The 20852-nt window shown below is 36.0% G+C and overlaps 1 protein-coding gene across 7 annotated transcripts in view; it reads left to right on the top strand.

Moving 5' to 3' along the window:
* Window positions 1-20852, top strand: part of LOC115211105 (ras-related GTP-binding protein C) — a 91112-nt gene that overhangs the window by 48970 nt on the left and 21290 nt on the right. For 5 of the 7 annotated variants that reach the window (XM_036502175.1, XM_036502174.1, XM_029780007.2 and 2 more), the window contains exons 2-3: window positions 17295-17434; window positions 18976-19070. In XM_036502175.1, coding sequence (XP_036358068.1) covers window positions 17325-17434; window positions 18976-19070 — 205 coding nt within the window. In that variant the 5' untranslated portion in view covers window positions 17295-17324. Of the gene's footprint in view, window positions 1-8480; window positions 8562-13491; window positions 13527-17294; window positions 17435-18975; window positions 19071-20852 lie in introns of those variants that run through there. The other 2 variants (XM_036502172.1, XM_036502173.1) reach the window with 2 other exon arrangements.

Raw genomic sequence — 20852 nt, 5'->3', positions numbered from 1 at the left:
GGTACAGCATGGTTAAAGAAAGTGAGGAGTAAAGTAGTTAGTGAGAAGCAGCCAGATCTAAAGCTAACTAGTGCATTAATGAGTAAAGTGTTAGGAAGAATGCTGAATTGGAAGGGCCCAGGACCAGATTTAGTTCAAGGGTATTGGTTAAAGAAATGAGAGACTGAGGGAACAGCTTCAGGATTGCCTAAATGGAAGAGGCATACCTAATTGGATGACTCGAAGGAGAACAACACTATGAAAGACAAAAGCAAGGGCAATATACACCAGTTACTTGCTTACCATTAGTGAGGAAGTTGTTAACAGGAATGTTCTCAGAAAGCATTTATGGGCACCTTGACAGCTAGAATTTACTTCCAGAAGAACAGAAAGGTTGCAGGAAGAAGGCTAGAGGAACATCATCATCATCATTGTTTAATGTTTGCTTTCCATACTAGCATGGGTTGAACGATTTGACTGAGGTCTGGCGAACCAGATGGCTGCACCAGACTCCAATCTGATCTGGCAGAGTTTCTACAGCTGGATGCCCTTCCTAACGCCAACTACTCCGAGAGTGTAGTGGGTCCTTTTACGTGCCACCGGCATGAGGGCCAGTCAGGTGGTACTGGCAACAGCCACACTCAAATGGTGCTTTTTATGTGCCACCTGCACAGGAGCCAGTCCAGTGGCACTGGCAACGACTTCGCACGAATGTTTTTTCAAGTGCCACCAGCACAAGTGCTGGTAAGGCGACACAAGTAACAATCATGCTCGAATGGTATTTTTTACATGCCATCGGCACGAAGGCCAGCTTGTTGCTCTGGCAACAATCACGCTTGTATGGTACTCTTAGTGCTCCACTAGCACGGATGCCAGTCATCAAATTTGATTTTGATTTCACTTGCCTCAACAGGTCTTCACAAGCAGAGCTTAGTGTCCAATGAAGGAAAGGTACGCATAAGTGGGCTGGTTACACCCCTGGCATAGGCCACGAGGTTATGGTCTCACTTGAGCTTGCTGAGTCTTCTCAAGTACAGCATATTTCCAAAGTTCTCAGTCACTAGTCATTGCCTCAGTGAGGCCCAATGTTCGAAGGTCATGCTTCACCACCTAATCCCAGGTCTTCCTGGGTCTACCTCTTCCACAGGTAGTGCCACACTGCTAGGGTGTGGCACTTTTTCATACAGCTATCTACATCCATTCTCACCACATGGCCATACCAGCGCAGTCGTCTCTCTTGCACACCACATCTGATGCTTCTTAGGTCCAACTTTTCTCTCAAGGCACTAACACTCTGTCAATTATGTACACTGACATTACACATCCATGGGAGCATACTGGCTTCATTCCTTGCGAGCCTACATAGACAAAGCAGTTCTAAAAGAAGTGAAATCTAGGAAGAAAAATTTAACAGTGAGTGCCACCTTGACTGGCTCCCGTCAAGTAATAAACACCATCCAATTGTGGTTGATGCAAGCCCCCTCTGGCCCCTGTGCTGGTGGTACATAAAAAAGCACCCACTACACTCTTGGAATGGTTGGCATTAGAAAGCTGTAGAAACACTGCCAGATCAAACTGGAGTCTGGTGCAGCCTCCTGGCTTCCCAGACCCCAGTCGAACTGTTCAGCCCATGCCAGCATAGAAAACAGACGTTAAACGATGATGATGCATGGATAGATTATAAGAAAGCCCCACTCAGTTTAGTATTAAGAAAGGCAAATATACAGCATCGGTTTAGAGATAGTAAGGAAATAATTAACCTTTTGCTCTACATGGATAATATGAAGCATTTTAGTAAAAATAAAAAAAAAGAGAGAGATTCTTTCATACAAAGTTCAGCAAAGATATAGGTATGGAATTTGGCTTTAAGTGTGCAATATTAGTAATAAAAAAGGGACAGATAGTCAGCAGTGAAGGCATTCAGTTACCAGATGGCCAAGCATTAAAATCACTGAAGGAAGAAAAAGGTTATAAATATTTAAGAGCATTAGCTGACAGTACTAACTATAGAAATGAAAGAGAAAGTTGAGGAGTACATTAGAAGGGTGAGAAAGTAAATGAAGTAAAAACTAAATGGTCTGATTCTAGTGAGGGCTGTAAATACTTGGGTAGTATTGTTATTTTAGATATTCAACAGCTTTTGTAGATTGGATAAAATCTGAATTAGCAAATCTAGACAGAACTAGGAAGGAATTCAATATGAGGACTTCATCTTGGAGCAGGAGTAGCAAGTGTGTACTTACCTAGAAAAGAAGGTGGTAGAGATTTAATATCAGTAGATGACAGTGTGGAGTTAGCTAGAGTAGATATAACCTCCTATATAAGTAATAATGAGGAAATTGTATTAAGAGCTGCTAATGTAGCATGAGGAGATAGAGAAACCAAAAAGCCAAATGTAGTTAAAAAACAGTAAAAAGAAGTAAGATATGTGACTGGCAAAATAGTAATAGTGAGACATGGTTGTAGTTGCAGAAAGGGGGGACAGAAAGTTTGTTAGCAACAGCACAAGATTTGGGACTAACTGGAGGAAAGCTAAGATATACAAAAATCAGGTAGATTCCCAATGTAGGTTATGTAAATCAAAGGAATAAAGTGTTACTCATTTAGTTAATGAATGTAGTATGATGGCATAAAAGGAATACAAGACATGACAACCTGGGAGAATAATCCATTAGGAGTTATGTAGAAAACTAGGATTTGACCATATCGGTAAATGATGTGAACATGAACTTAGTAAAGTGCGAGAAAGTAAGAAATATAAAATGTGAGATTTTAGCACTCAGACTTAGTAATAGAAACTAGAAGGCATGATTTAGTAGTTCATTTAATTTATATTTAGATAATTTGTGAATAAATATATACTATTAATATATATTCTTCAATTATTTTTATTAATCCTTTGGTTTAAAACTTATTCTAGTTATGCTCATACACTACATAACCTACAACTAATTTATACTCATTATAATACTGCATAATATAACTACATAAATCAGGTTATATATATATTCACAAATTATCTAAACTTATTATATAAATAATTCGACTACATAATATTACTAGATGAACTAATAAATTAATAACATAAATCAGGTTATATATATATATCATTTAGAGACAAACTGCTATTTAGTTATTCCATCAATAGTGAAAAGATATTATCTATAATAACCACATAGAAATTAATTAAACATCTTATAATTATTATTCTAAAAACCTATTAAATTGACTATGTGCGTTTCATGACTAAATATATAAATTGATAATATTAAAATTTAATATTAATTCAATTTTAAAATATTTAGCCACTCTTCAGGTAAAAAAAATAACATAAATAAATTTAGATATTATAATAAAACAATAAATATAGAACATAATGGGGATCAGCCATCTGAATGTGGCTAGGGATAGGGCAGGGTAGTGGGGGTGTTACTGATGAATTTAGCCCCAGGCGATCATCAACATCACCAGAAGGGCTGACACCATCTCGGTGTCCTTGCCAGCCTGCAAAGGGAGATCAGCCTCCCTGAAGATACGGATATATATATATATATATATATATATATATATATATTATATATATATATATATATATATATATATATATATATATATTAACAGTCAATAATTCAAACAATATTAATGTAAAGCGAAAACATGACTTATCCTTTTTTTTTTAAGTTTCAGCTCAGAGCTGCGGCCATGCTGATGCACTGCTATTAATCTTGATGAAAACCAGTTAAAAAAAATTTTAAACTTTAAACTTACAATCTAGCATTGTCAAAAAACCTATCTCATTAAACATGACATAAACAATAAATATACAATAAATAAATGAATAGATATATGTATTTAATGATAAAAAATAAAAATAATCAAATAAACATCATGTAAGACTACAATTTACAGGGAAAAAATCTAAATTCTCAATAATTTAAAACTATGACTTTATATATAGAAATATAAAATTAATTAAATGTCCATAAATTAATATATATTCTTCAATTATTTTTATTAATCCTTTGGTTTAAAACTTATTCTAGTTATGCTCATACACTACATAACCTACAACTTATTTATACTAATTATAATACTGCATAATATAACTACATAAATTAATAACATAAATCAGGTTATATATATATTCACAAATTATCTAAACTTATATAAATAATTCGACTTATGTCTACATTTAATTTTCTTCTCATCTTGGGAATTAATCAATTGTTTTTTAGATCTTAATATCTCCATAAATTCATTTGTACATAGTAAACAAAAGTTATTACCTATTTGATAAGATTTAGCTTTACAAACTATCTCCCATTTCAAATTATACTTAATTCCTTTAGATTTTAATTTCCATATATATTTGCTAAGGCCTGTAGAATTAATCAATGTTTTATTCTTAAATGGTGCATGTGTTGGGCCACCCATAATGTAATTTTATTAGACATCGACCCCACGTATTTCGCATTTATATTGTAACTATTCCTATTAATTAATATTAATATTTATATACTACATCAGCCAAGTTACATTTATTTTTAAATTTACATTTCATCTTATCTCTACCCGTACAATTAATTAAATTCTGGTCACTAGTATTATTGGAATTATTATATAATTTTTTAATATAAAACTTATTCAGCTTAAAACTATTAAAAGATAAAATAATGTTACCAACATTATTAGTAGTAGAATAACCAACTCCAAAATTATTACTAGAAAAAAATATTATATTTTTTATTATCTACAATAAATAATTCAATTAATTTTAATATCTCTTTAATAATGTTTGTTTTAACTCCATAAGGAATAATTAACCAAATTTAATTCTTATTGTTAACATTACTTTTATTTATTATATTTATTATTATCATTAATGTTTGATTTGTTATGAGATTTTTAGAATAATAATTATAAGGTATTTAATTAATTTCTATGTGGTTATTATAGATAATATCTTTTCACTATTACTGGAATAACTAAATAGCGATTTGTCTCTAAATTATATATATATGATGGGCTTCTCTTGGTTTCCGCCTACCAAATCCACTTACAAGGCCTCGGTTAGCCCAAGGTTATAACAGAAAACACTTGCCCAACATGCCATGCAGTGGCACTGAACCCAGAACCATTTGGTTGGGAAGCAAGCTTCTTACCACACAGCCATGCCTGCACCTATAGCTGTAGACAAAGAAAATAGAAAGTGCCAGGTAATTGACTTTATAGTCCCAAATGATGAAAAAAGTCAATATGAGAGATAATATAGAGAAAATAGCAAAGCACCAGGACTGAACCATTGAGTTACAACAACCATGAAAAGTGTGGCTAAAATGTATCCCTGTAAAATAGGTGCATTAGGAGCTATTCCTAAAGATTTGAACTGGTGGATAGAGGAAATAGGCATAAAACCTAGTTTAGTACAGTTTTAGAAAACAGTAATATTAGGGACAGCTAGGATACTTAGGAAGGTTCTTATCTAAGGTTACTTGTTGTAGACCAATGTTAGGAATTTTTTCCAACAGTCTAACCTTGTGCATAACTGAAATAATAGTAATACTTTTGGCAAAAGGCTAGCAGTTTTTGAGGGAAAGGGATTAGTTGATATCATGACCCTAGTATTTGACTAGTACTTTATTTTATTGATCCTAGAAGGATAAAAGGTAAAGTTGACCATGATAGTTTGAACTCAGAGAATAAGTCGTAGGTATTTTGTCTGATGTTCACAATTCTGCCTGCTCACCAGCTTAATAATAATGATTTCTTTTATTTGCCACCAAGGGGATAAGGGTGACAATACAAAGACAGACATAAAGTGTGGGGGTTTACATATGACGGAATGATAAAAAATAAGGTATACACGGTATGTATCAGATGAAGGGAAGTATATATAGTATACAACACTAGAAGAAGAGGTGTGGGAAAAAGAGAAAGTGATAGGATCCCCCTGATACAGGAGGACCTCCAAAGGTAATCGAGGAACCCCACTGTCCAAGGTCACCCTGAATGCCAAGGACGAGTACTTTCTCTAACTCCTTTCTTCTGACTCACAGGTCTACACTGAGAGTGGTACCATCCACTCTTGCCATTTTCACAACTTTCACCTACCTTTTCATAAATTCACTTGAAGACAGCACCTCTCTCTCCACCCTCACTTTCCTTTTTAAGTGAAACTTGAAAAAGTTGAGGGCTTTACTAAAGAGGAATGTTTCTGTCCTCATTCCTTTCAGCCTCGTCCATCAGACAACCTCTTTCACCACTGCTACCGAACAAAGGAAAACTGCCTTTCCTGCTTGATTAAAGGAGGGCGGTGGAGAAATCATCATTATGGACTTGGCTGACAGATGGATCCATCCCACATGCAATAGCATCTGTTCAACATAACTCCACAAGTCAACAATGCTCAGACACTGAACGAGTGCATGCAGAATGGTTTTGTCACTCTGCAATCACCTCAGACAAACCCATCTAGCCTGTAGAGTTTATCTTGAACCAGTAGCACACCCCGGTAGCACTGCCAGACCAAAGACATCTGGAAATTATCCATAACAGTCCCTAACTGGGAAGTCCTCTGGAATAGACTTGTCAGTTCATCTTCGTCGATGCCTAGGGTTTCCCCAAGGAAGTTGTCACACTTTCCGAAGGTAGACAAGTCACAAACGCCTTCAGGTAGATGGCCTTGCTCGATCTGTAGGAAAGGCGTAGGTAGAAACTCTATAAGATGCACCATAAGATGCACCAAGTGTAAGCTATGGACACATAAGAGGTGCAGCAACGTCAAAGGAAGGCTAACTAGGAAGATAGTTTTTGTATGTGGCAGATGCTCAGGAGCAATAAACACTGAAAATGCGCAGAGAGCAACTTCCGCCACATTCCAGGGAGAAAAACTAGAAATAGTTGATAGTTTCCGTTACCTAGGTGACCAAGTCAGTAGCGGGGGCAGGTGTGTTGAAAGTGTAACTGCTAGAGTAAGAATAGCTTGGGCAAAGTTCAGAGAGCTCTTACCTCTGCTGGTGACAAAAGGCCTCTCACTCAGAGTAAAAGGCAGACTGTATGATGCATGTGTATGAACAGCCATGCTACATGGCAGTGAAACATGGGCCGTGACTGCTGAGGATATGCGTAAGCTCGCAAGAAATGAAGCCAGTATGCTCCGATGGATGTATAATGTCAGTGTTCATGCTCGACAGAGTGTAAGTACCTTGAGAGAGAAGTCGGACCTAAGAAGCATCAGTTGCGGTGTGCAAGAGAGACATTTGCGCTGGTATGGCCATGTGGCGAGAATGGATGAAGATAGTTGTGTGAAAAAGTGCCACACCCTAGCTGTTGAGGGAACCTGTGGAAGAGGCAGACCCAGGAAAACCTGGGATGAGGTGGTGAAGCACAACCTTCGTACTTTAGGTCTCACTGAGGAAATGACTAGAGACAGAGATCTTTGAAAGTATGCTGTGCGTGAGAAGACCCGGCAGGACAAGTGAGACCATAACCCATGGCCTCAGTCCACTGATGCATACCTTTCCTTCTTGGGACACAAAACTCTACTTGTGAAAATCAAAATCAAAAATCAAAATCGATCAACATGAATGGAAATTGTAGCTGTGATACCAGTACTGGTGGCACATAAGAGAACCATCCGAACGTGGCCGTTGCCAGCGCCGCTCCGACTGGCTTCTGTGCCGGTGGCACGTAAAAAGCACCATCCGATCGTGGCCGTTGCCAGCCTCACCTGGCCTCCATGCCAGTGGCACGTAAAAAGCACCATCCGATCTTGGCCGTTTGCCTGGCCTCCATGCCGGTGGCACGTAAAAAGCACCATCCGATCGTGGCCGTTTGCCAGCCTCATCTGGCACCTGTGCCGGTGGCACGTAAAAAGTACACACTACATTCATGGAGTGGTTGGCGTTAGGAAGGGCATCCAGCTGTAGAAACATTGCCAGATCAGACTGGGCCTGGTGCAGCCTTCTGGCTTCCCAGACCCCAGTTGCACCGTCCAACCCATGCTAGCATGGAAAGCGGACTCTAAACGATGGTGATGATGATAATAATCCTCTGTATTTAGCTAAAATGGAACATCCACCACTCCTGTTGCTTGACTTGTGGAGGACCTGATGACATTCTAAGTGCTGGGTGCCCAGTCTCAGCCTATCCTTTACCCAGCACTGCAGGTCTGTGAAGAAGGCGAATTGTGAAAAGGCATGTCTCACAAACAAAGCCCACACACATTCACCCTCTAGAAATTGTTGCAGGTGGCATTTTCCACCTGGTGTGACTTAACTCCGATGCAACAGTATGTGACCGTACATCTTAAGATACTTTCTATCACATCAGATGGGGGGTTTAGAGCTACCCTTCTCCCATTCCTTTTTACAATTTTCCTTGCCATTTTAAAATCTTCTTCATCTAGGCAGAAATCTTCCATATTTCTTGCCACAAACGCAAAAGAAGCAGAGGCAATATTCCTGTTTTTATGTTTCATTTCTTTCATGTTGGCGGTAGCATTGGATTCGTAGACGATGACACTAGTAGTTTTGACGTTGCTGAGAGACAAAACATTATTCACCTCAGTGATGTCATTAAGTGTAGGCCATTCTATATCTTTGTTCTCAATTTTTTTTTTTTTTACATGGAATGCGTTGTTGTCGAACATTATGATAGCTTCTTTATCAGCCATCTTTAATTGAATAATCAAAACAGCAAAATATTATTTTTTTCAAAAGTTGTTAAGATTCAAAAACTATTTATGTGCATCCCCTGCAAAGCAGGGGGTATTTCTACACAAAGATACTATCTGCGTAGTCCAGACAATCTCAGAAATGCAATGGTAACAATAAAATGAAAACACAGGGCCTTAGAAGGTTGAAAAGATTACAAACACGTTTTCAACTTATGGAGCACCAAATTTCCGTGACTTTACGCTATCGCAGTCATAATAATGATGACGACGATGGCGACGGCCCTTTCTACTATAAGCACAAGGCCTGAAATTTTGGGTAGAAGGATAGTCATTTACATTGACCCCAGTGCACAACTGGTACTTATTTTATCAACCTTGAAAGGATAAAAGGCAAAGTCAGCCATTGTGGAATTTGAACTAAGAATGTAGGGATGAATGAAATACCACTAAGCATTTTGTCCAACATGCTAATGATTCTGGCAGCTCACTGCCTTAATAATGATAATAATAAGTATGGTTTGGGCAGAACATAGAAATGGTACAAGCATGAACCAGAGGGTGTTGCTGAGAACAATGAATGTAAGATCCTAATGGATTTTACAATCCAATGTAGCTCCCTAATTGATACTTGAAGACCAGACAATGTTATGATAGACAAAAGAGAAAAGGATGCCAAGATCATAGATATTGCCATATCTGGGGATGCACATATAGATGACTAAGAGCTTGAAAAGATGGAGAAATACAGACTAATAAAAGTTGAAATTGCAAGAATGTGGGCAATGAGGAGAGTAGTTGTAGAGGCGCTTGGAGCACTAGCAACCAGGTTTGAGAAATATGTTGGAGAAATTGGAATTGACATATGGGTAGAGCAGGCCAAAAAAACTATGCTATTGGGGACAGCTAGGATTTCAAGATTGGTACTTGGATGTTAACTTATTGTGGAAAACACACAACACCCAAGTACCAAAGCTTGTAATTTGTGGAAAGAGACCCAGTGAAACCTCTGATAACAGGTTGCTGTCTGCTACCATTGAATAAACCAGAGCAAATAAAACTGAGAGCTCTAAGAAGTAAAATAATAATAATAAAATTGGTAGCTTAGAAATATTTAGTTGTTTGGGTACTCTAGGTTGAGAGAAGCTGTAATTAATGTGAGAATTGATTATCAATTTAAGAAGTACCTTGAGTAACTGTTTGATCTTTATTGCACAATATTTTATCCCCTGAAGTGCAGCATGGCTGAGACAGCAGTGTTGTATTCCATTCATTACAGTATTTGTTTTACTCACTTTCAGCTTTTGAGATCAAATCTCTTCTGGTTTAACTTCATGTTCATCACTCTGTAACTGACAAAATTAGTATTTCTGTTAATAATGTGGAATTCAGTTGATGATACTCCTCTTTGAAAAATGGCCATTTGACCATTCAAAGTAAATCAGTATATTTTGCCTGGTGAGTGTGTTCAGTAAGAAGCTTGGTATCATTTACTTTGTTGTTTAATATTTTAAACTATCAAAGTGTTCACTGCAATATCTTAGGGAAAATCTATTCTGTACATCCAATGTTTCAGTTCAGTTCTATCTTGTTGTGTAGCTTCTGCTCAACTCTGATTTAGTAGACCTATGATCAGAGATTTCCTAGCTGTGACCATCATGTCTTATTTTCAGACACAAATAGTTTGTCTAGGATTACATTATCTATTATTTTCTCTTTTTGTTAGACAGCAGACAGTGATTTGAGGGAGATGAATTTGCTATTTCTAGTAAATTCAATAACATACATTAGCTATATATTAGGGCTGATTGCTGACATAACTACTTTCAATAACTTTATATTAGCTGTAGGCTTTTTTGTAGTTCTCAGATTGTAATGCAACATGAATAATTTAAGTCATTTAGTTAGCAGAAATGTTTCCATTTAATATAATACTAACACTGCTTTGATATTCTATAATACACAATAAACCAACACATTATTGTCATTTAGTTACTGTTGATGTAACTTGCACAAGCCTATCCATTTTCTGATTACACATTGAGAGAAAATTATAGAATATTTTCTTATATCTGTCTTTGAGTATTATTTTATCTCCTTGCTATGGTCTCTTTGCTGTGTTAGGTTTAAATTTGGAAAACTTTTCACAGTCACTCTCCATACTTCATGTATACAATAAATTCATGGCTACATTTGCATCAAAACAAAATTGAGAAAGTTATTTCTACCATTGTGAATAATGACATTGAATGACATTCTCCAATGCATAGCTGAGTTTTTAAGTCCACTCTAATTGAAGCAGCCACATCCTCCTGACTGATATCAAAACAGTCCTTGTTCCTGCTTATCATATTTTTGTAACTGCTTCTAAAGGTAGTTGTAGCAGTTGTGTGGATGACTTGTGACCAGATTACCTTAAAAACCTAACTTTGTTGCACTCTGCTGTAGCTGATGAAGGTCTGCTTCAGTCAAACACTCCTCTAAAAAATAGCTTGCTCCAAGCCAACTTCTTCATTATACTTACAACCTTTTCATAATTCACAGTTGCTTCAATGTCTCTAGGGTATAGCCAATAAACACAACTGGAACAATCTCAATTCTAGTTCCACCAACACAAGAATCCATTTGTCACTTACTTTCTTTGACTTGGACCCTTCTTGACAATGAGTGCACACACATCAGATTTGTCCTCCACCATTGCTGACAAGTTCAGATTGCTCCAACATTCTTGTCATTACACTATGGGATATGATTCCTTTGCTATGTGACACTGAACAGTGTTATTAAAAAAAAAAGCATCAATGCTGCCAGTTTTCTATCACAACTTGAGCCTGTTGGCTTTGGCTTTGATGGCAATGATGGAAGGCATCTGGATAACATAAACTTTTTCCATTCAAGGGAAGAAAGTTGCTTATCTGAGAGGCTACTTGTGTAACTCATTCTCCAATCTTAACCTTTTCACTCTGCAAGTGGTAGATAACTAAGTGCAGTCATTAATGGGAAGTTTCCTTTTCATACAGTTGTTGTTGAGACCTCTGGTGTTCTCAGTCTCTAGACTACTGCTTTACAAATTGGAATGGCGTCATTATGGCTGATACAGTGAATATTGCTGGTTGTTCTTTATGATGGCAGTTTTGCCATTTTGTTTATGTGATGTAGATTGTTAAAAAATTGTATTGATTTTTTTTTAATATACAATAAAAAATGTTTTGTAAAGTTCGACATAGGTGCAGGAGTGGCTGTGTGGTAAGAAGCTTGCTTCCCAACCCCATGGTTCTGGGTTCAGTTCCACTGCTTGACACCTTGGGCAAAAGTGTCTTCTACTATAGCCTTGCGCTGACCAAAGCCTTGTGAGTGGATTTGGTAGATGGAAACTAAAAGAAACCTGTTGTATATATATATATGTATGTATTTGTGTGTCTTGTGTTTGTCTCCCTCATCATCGCTTGATGCTGATGTTGGTGTGTTTACGTCCATGTAACTTAGCAGTTTGGCAAAAGAGACCGAGAGAATAATTACTAGGCTTACAAAGAATGTCTTCGGGTTGATTTGTTCGACTAAAGGTGGTGCTCCAACATGGCCACAGTCAAATGACTGAAACAAGTAAAAGAACAAATGAAAAATATCTTTTGTTAAATTATGTTACAAAACACCACATGAAATTAAAGTTTATTTTATTTAACCCATGGAATTTTTTAATTATATATCTTATGTTTGGAAAAGAAAGAATGAATTGATTTATTTATATACCAGTGCTTTTTATTCACCCTCACACTTTCTAAATATTGTCTTAATCATAATCATCAACATTTTCATAGCTTCTATTTTCCTTTCTGGTATAGATTTGGAAGTCTGCAGTATGGCATATCTCTGTCATATTCCCTTGCATTATCTCATCTATAACACTTAATATTTTCAAACCTCATCGTTTTTGTGTCATATTTATTCTACTTGTATTATGGTTGTGTCTTCTATCAGTTTGTAGCAGTTATCATCCTCCCTAGTTGAGCCTGCTATATATTTTCCCAATGTCTTTGATGGCCAGTCATTTTTATTCCTGTTCAATCTCTTCAGACCTGTAAAAGTTCTTACTCACAGAACCAATTCTATGTATATATTATTTAGGTACCTGACCGGTAGCGTAAAGATTAAGCTAGAAGTTTTGCAGTCTTTTGGTAACTTACTTGCTTTATTTGTCAAGGTTCCACAAAAGCAGCCTAGTATTCAAAGTAGAGGCCATTGTGTTGGACTGTCTGAAGCCACCTTTCTGCTAGTTCTTTGATCCTATGCTGATATCAGTTCTTGTCCTTTGAGGTGAAGAACTCCTTCACTGAAGCTTCTACCTCATCTTGGTTGATGAAGTGTTGCAAGTGCAGGAAGTGAGCCATTAATTGGAACAAGTAACAATTCAAGGAACCTGGGTCTAGACCAGTGATTCCCAACTGATTTTTGGCCATGCCCCACTAAATCATTTCTAAAATCTTGATGCCCCCTTGTGATACTTAATTTTTGTTATTCAAAATTTGGTTAATGTTTACAATGGAAACAAAATTTTTAAAAATAGTGCAATGGATGTAAAAAAAAAAAATGTGTAGGAAGCAAATATGAAAAAAAAAATGTACAGAAATCAACGGCGGTGGGAAGGGCTTCAGAAAATTCACAAAATCCAAGTTTTTCCCTCGTAACTTTTAGGAAAATGTTTTTTTTTTTTTTATATGAGATTTTAAATAAAAATCTTTCAACCAGCATAGATTACGATTGTCAAGAAATTTGTGGTAAAATCTTTTACGAGGGACAGGAAGAGGATTTCAGAAAATTCACAAGATCCAAGTTTTTTGCCTATAACTTGATGACAGTTTATCATGGATTGCAGGTATAAATCCAAATTTGAAATATTCCTCCAAATATTGATGAACTTCTTTTACTTGTACTGCTGTATTTTTGAATTGGTATAACTACAGATTTCTGTGCTCCCAACTTTGGATGATCATAACTTTCAGAAAAATGGATATTTTTAATGAAATTGTCTACAAATATGTGTTATAACATGTAGATTTTGAATATACAAAATTGGGTGGGGGCGTAGGCGGGGTTGGAGTGGGTAATTTCGGAAATTTCACCGGAGTCCACTTCAATTCGTCTTAACTTTCATGAAACTGGATATTTTTTAATGAAATTCTCTACAAATATACCTCAGACTATGTAGATTCCAAGGACATGCGAATTTTGGGGGAAAACAATTGGAGGCTATCTTTGAGAATTGTTCCCCACTAATGGGTGTTTCTGAACAAGTCGTCCATATTTGTTTCATTTTCTCCATTTTGTGCAAAAATATCCAATTCTCATCACGTTATTATCCTCTTCAGGAAATGCAGCTCATGCAGATTTTCCAGGACCTCATTGTAAACATCCATTCACCTTTGTGCTTGAGCTGGTGCTTTTACTGAGGCCGTTGAAGGTGACAAGTCACACTGGACTGTGAGATGCCAAGCTCACCTGATACTCTCCAAATGCTACTTGCTAGATTTGCCTCTATGGCTTGGAGCATGACCTTGGAATCCATGGTTTTAGGTCTATATGGCCTTATTTGATTGTCAAGGTTTTTACAACTCAAGTAAAATTTCTCAAACCATCTGACTACTGTACTGTGATCAACTGTGCCTTCACCTTTCACACAACAAAGGGTTCTGGTTGCTTCCACAGTGTTATGGCCCAAATCAAACTCATAAAGCATAAATTCCCAAATCAGACTACATTGTGCGTTCATCTGTGTGGCTTTGCAATCACATGTGGAGTGAAGCAATGTACATGACAGCTCACCAACTGTCACGATACTACCAACCTCAGTGGGCACCTTCCATGGTTTTGAACTGCTTTGGTCACATAATATACACACTGCAAACTAGCACATGCGAATGTTGCAAACCTTTTGACTTGCTTTGTAAATAGTTAGCAGACTGTGTTCACAGTTCTCTAACTTGTTTGTTCTGCTTATGAGTTCTTTTTTTGTTTGTCTGTAAGTTTGTTTTTTAAAAAATTCAGTATTGTAGATCATCTTATATATGTGTGACAACTGTTTCACTGGATGATATCTTAGCAGGTCTTCTGGAGCTATTTTTTTGTTTTATCGTTTTTGTTTGATTTTTTGAAATATTTCTCATGAGATTTTATAACCTTTCAGTAAAATGTGATGTTTATTTTAGTCTGCAGTGCTTTATTTGTAAATATAACCCACTCCTTTAAAGCATACTCACAGCAACACTATTTTGTTGTGAGTTCCTCTCAACATGGTAGACTTATTAATTTCAATTTTGAATATGAATAACAAGTGTTACTGTTTTTTTGCTCTCAATAAGGTAAGATGTTTGTGAATAAACAGCTGTCTTCTGATAACAGTGTACTCTAAAGTATTTAAATCTGTGTGTTTTGTTTTGTATTGATTTATCATACTTGCCTATATCTAGTAGTACTACTAATACTTGTAGCTTATACCGATAGTTATTCCTTTTGTCAGTTACTGGCTGGGGACCCCACTGATTTCTGAAATCTTTTCAATAGATGTACTAAGTTATATAATTTGTTGATTTTAATTTAGAATATCTGGTAAGCTATGTCTGTAACATTATTTGTAAATGTATCTTGATAGAATAGAACTTAAAATACAAAATAGAATGCGCCTGGTATTTAATCATTATTCCTGTGTTCCCTCCATCAATCTGTTGCATCTCAAGTTGAAGTCATTTATCATATGAACAGTTAGTTGATGATAATTATTTTGGTTCTCTATTTCCATGTTTTTTTATTGGTTCTGCAGTCTTTTTCTGAGCACACTTAGTTTATCAGGTAAAACATAGATTATTGGTAGAATAGACCAAGTCTAGAGTGATATACTCCTTTTGGTCACCAGCCTCCTTGACAGCATATTGAAATATCAAGCATTTTTGATTAATTGGAATATCTTCTCTCCATATATTGTGTCCTATCATTGCCATAATCACCTCTTCTTTGGAATTATATGTACATTTCCACCTAATCAAGCCACTTTGTTGTATATCTCATTTTGTTTCTGCTTATATTAAATTTTGGCTAGAATCTACTTCCTAGAACAATGTCACTTTGGAATTAATATTCATCTCTGTTAAATAACATCAGCATTATCAAGATAATCTCACAATTCCAGAAATTTACCATTAGTTTGATTCTTTCTGGAATACCATACACAAAAAGTATCTTGCACATTCTCTGACAAATTCAGCACTCGCTTCCCATCCCATGTCTTATATAGCCAAAACTGCATCATAAAGACTAAGTATTTTCTTTAGGATAAAAAAAAAATGTTGTTGGCCTTGATTAACTGCTAACTCTCTTCCTCATACTTAAATACGGGCCACATATATTTGAGTTATTGGATTCAAAATATGTAAATTGTCTCAACCACAACCAAGGAAAAAATCCAATGAATAAACAGGCAAATCAAATTCACTAACAATCATTGACCCATTTCTAAGCTCTATTCTTTCTCAAACTTTCCAACTACTTCAGCAGCAACTGCTCTTTTAAGCTTATAAACTCTATACCACTCTTGTTTAACGTTCACCCAATTTCTATGACTCTTCATTCATTGTTATATCTAAGGTGTCTTCTCAGGCTCTTTAACATTTATCCAATCCTTGTAGAGTTGTTTCCATACTCACTAAAAACCTGTACAAGAACACTTAACCATACTAACAATATTTGATTATCTCTCTCCTTCAACTGAAGAGACTGAGTATTAACTCTTCAGACTAACAGTAAAACTAAGTTCCTTTTTGTCTTTTGATTTAAACAACTACCTCGACTATCTTTTTTATTCATAATGTATATTATGTTAATACATCTGCTTTAGTGATACTTGCACACTATGGCCTTACATTAATAATTCCCTAACACATTGGAGAAGATATTTTTGAGAAAAATATCCAAATGAAGCTTCCAATCACACTTGAAGTTAATGTGCTCTGTCTGCTTATTCGACAGTGTAGAACTGATAGTGTTACATGTAAGATAAGCAATTATTGGTTCTGATATCTAATATATGCTGTTTAGTGTATAACTAGTTAATCTACTAGTATTGTTTTACAGATACTTCTGCTTGCAGACATTTGATGTTACTTACAACACAAAACTCAATGTGTTCATGCTAGTCAATCTGTCTACTACTGGTGGAGATAGACTGAGTGCATCAAATGCACAGCAGTGTTTTTGCTTTTAAGTAAAATTTTACATAACCACATTTACCTAGCTCTCTAGGATAGCTACCAAACCTGGAAAGTAACTTCTAATAGTCTGGCATTTTATTAAGTGACTTGTCCTCTTAACTCTATGAAACAAGAGGTAAGCATTGCTTTCTTGTGTCCTTTGATGTTCTCAGATACACAATGGACAACTTAGAAGCATAAACACTGAAACCTGATACTAATTTTGACTTATATACATATTTTACTAAATAATTTAACCTAATTTATCTAACTTACCACCAGCTTTTTCACTCCTGTTGGTGTTGTCTCTCCTCATTAAACATCTATCCTTTGCTAATTGAATCCTGTTTGAAAACTCTCTGTATTCAATATTACAAAATATTTGATTCCTTTTTACCTTGCAGTCCTATGAAGATGATGCTGGTGGGGATTTTATGGTTGGCTCATTCCAAGATTTTGGATATGGTACAGTTGATCAGGAGAATGAAGCTACAGCTTCAAGTTCAGATGAAAAACCACGGATTCTGTTGATGGGCCTTCGAAGGTCAGTCTTACCATTTTTAAAAGGTGTAAAGATCAGATTGAAGTTGAACATACTAATTTTATGGTTTTTAAAAAAAATTATCTTGGGCAAGGGGATTCTGCAGCTTTGGGTCAAACAATGTTTTGTGTGTGGAATCTTGTTGACAGAAACTGTTTTAAAGCTAGGTAAATACATGTATCAGAATTTGTTTACATATATAAAACACTGCATCAAAAGTTAAGTCATTTGGTAAATAGAGTTTGATAAAATATGTTCCACTCCAAAATGAGTACTGAGTTCAGTATGATCAAGTGAAAAGCCAGCGTGAAAAGTGGACATAAGATGATGAACTTGGTGCCTTATATTGATGATTCTTCAGTTTCTATAGTAACATAGACATTACCAAAGTTGCAATAAATTTTAATTTCTTATTGAACATTTTTGTAATAAATGCCTCATTTTTCACATTTAAGATGTGCCATGTAGAGCACATTTCTATCTCAATATAGTTATCTTCATCCCTTCGCTTTTTCATCTGAAGACAGGGTGTGATAGAGTATTTGAGAATGTTATATAACAATGAAAATAAGGTCAGTGGACATTGGGTTTTAGGTACCTGAAATTGATGTTTGATGTATAGTGGTGTAGTGAAGACTCTCTCTAGTAACTGGAAATATTTTGTGACAGGTAACATAGAACTTAATGTAGTGTTGTATAATGTTTGTAAAATATAAGGTGTAAAAAAAAGAGGAGCTTCAGTTAGAGTAGGGGAATAGCTAAGTATGGTTATTCTGAATCTGCTGCATGACCTTGAGAAACTTACTGTGTGGAAAAGTATTCTAGGCTTTGTATGCAAGTCAAAAGTTTGTGTGAATCTTAGTGACATCATAGAAATGTATCCTTTGGATGTTAAACCAGTGGAACTAAGGATTATGATGATGATTGACATTATTGTTTTTCAGTTCCTGATGGACCCATATAGGCAGACCTGATCCAAAGCATTCCAGTTATGGTTAACTCGTCTGTGTTTTTCAAACAGAGTACATTTGGGACTACATTATCCAGTGTGTCTATTCCTTTTTTTAATATTATAGGCTATGATATGAGAGCAATTTGGCTATTATTTGTTGCAAGTCAAGTGACCACATAGAGACTTGCTCATGGCAGTTGTCAAATCACTCCATACTGTTAGGTTCTTGTTTGAATCTGGTGATAGGTAAAGAGGAGTCCTTTTGAGAGTAGCAATATTTTGGATGCTCCTCAAAACATTGCAATAAATAGTAAATATACCCAGTATAGCTTTTCAGTGAAAAAACACACACAATCTACAAATGTGTACATGCATGCACAGGTTCCTACACATGCATCAATTAGCATGCACATCTGTGCACATATATACCTTGACACTATTGAAGAAAGAAGCACTTCTCAATTGCAGATTGAAGGAGGGTACATATCTGATATTGTGAAAGTAGTTTGGAGTTTCTAGCTGAAGGTGAACTCTATTGTATGTGGTAGGGTATGTTCCATTTGTAATTTACTGCCTTTATCTTTCTTTTCAGAAGTGGCAAGTCCTCCATACAAAAAGTTGTGTTTCATAAAGTATCCCCAAATGAAACCCTGTTCCTTGAAAGCACTAACAAAATAGTCAAAGATGGTGAGTCTGATAAGTTTATTAGTTTCAGTGAGGGCAGAGGTATAGTTTTGATTGCTTCATGTGATTTTGTATTTCCTTCTTATTGTATACACACATTTCTGAAACTGGCCATTTTGTTTGTAGTCATTAGTTCCATTTAGAGCTTTAATGTGCTCCAAAGTTTGATTTTGTCCCCTAGACTCTTTACCCTGTATATCAATTAACTACTTTCCATCAGTTCCTGCAACTCCCACTCCTACACAGATGACACCACCCTTCATTCATCCTTAACCTGCTGTATCTGAGCATCATTCACGTGCAAACTATAAGCCTCTGCTGCTACATATGGTGGGCCTCACTATCACTGATGATGTCTGTGAAAGCCATGGGCACACTCTCTTTCTCTAGACTAGATCTATAATAAAAAAAACTATATTGTATTTTGGGGGGAGGGGAATATTTCTGAAAGAAATATTCCAGTGTCAGGGTCACCAATTTTAGTGAGTTGGCTACCAACTATATTGTTTCGCATTGAATACTATCATTTATAGTATTCTATAATAGTCTCATGTTTTGTATTATTGTGCTTAGTCTTGAATATAATATTTCATGGTATAATATTGTAGACATCTACTGATGTTCGTATAAAACATTTCAATCTTCGTATAGTCAGGCCTTCAGTGACTAAACTAGCAACCCTCAGAAAGCTTGCTTGGTAAGGAAGGTGATCATTGGAATGGAAAGCAAACTCTGTCAAGATGGACCAAATGATTCAATAGTTAACAACCTACTGACTAAGTTCTCTATGGCATTCTCTTAGATGTGTGGTGACATGTCACACTGTGATTGTTTTCTGGTCAACCACCACAATAGTTGTAGGAACAGTATGTTTTGGCATGTTCTTGCTCACTATGTTTACATCATCATATTGAAAAAAATTTACTAATAATTCCAAAAGCTGTTAACACTTGCAAACATCCCTCTGAAATAATATCAACTATTCAAAATGATATCTGATTGATTGCTCCTTGAGTTGCCAAGGATCTGAGGAGTAGCAAACAATTTAGTAGGATGCAAGAAAATGAGCCTTTATCTAGCCCAATGGAATGATAGGAGACTACTAAATAGAGGAAATAAAGATCAACCAAAAATGCAATTGTGGCACTAGCTGGAAACACACAACATTGATATAGTTGTCCTTTGTGACATGAGTACACATTCTCTTGGAATAAGAAACTGTAGTGAGACATGAAAGCACTATTTTGTTGTGGTGGATTAGCTCAGTCATGCTATGCCCATTTCATCCATTTTGAGCTGGCTGCGGAAGGATACATGTGGCAACTTCTGCCTATATGTGTTTTTCAAAGAGCTAAATTAGTTGCTTCATAAACAAAACATGCTTTCTGACATTTATTTCTACACACACTTTATTCCACATTATATTGTGACATCTAAACAACACATTGCCTTCAGACATGTTACAACTTTGAACCTGTTACTTTGATGACAACATACAACATTGGTAACCAACTCACTAAAATTGGTGACCCCGACGTTGGAATATTTCTTTTGGAAATAAACTCCCCCCACCAAAAAAACAATTAAAGAATTATGCTCACAAATCAGACTCTGTAAAACTTCATTTGCTGCATTCTACTTTATGTATACATTTACCTGTTTTACAAGATGGCTACCTGTCTTGTTGCCTCATTTTCTTCATGGTGTCTAAGCGCATGTTTCACCTCATTTTGGCTTGATTTTTCCCACTCACCGCCATTTGTAAAAAAATTTTGATTCTGCTTC

This window comes from Octopus sinensis, linkage group LG4 (genome assembly GCF_006345805.1).
Source record: "Octopus sinensis linkage group LG4, ASM634580v1, whole genome shotgun sequence".
Lineage (NCBI taxonomy): Eukaryota > Metazoa > Mollusca > Cephalopoda > Octopoda > Octopodidae > Octopus > Octopus sinensis.
The sequence above is the reverse complement of the archived record's forward strand: the minus strand, read 5'-3'. Positions and strand labels throughout refer to the sequence as shown.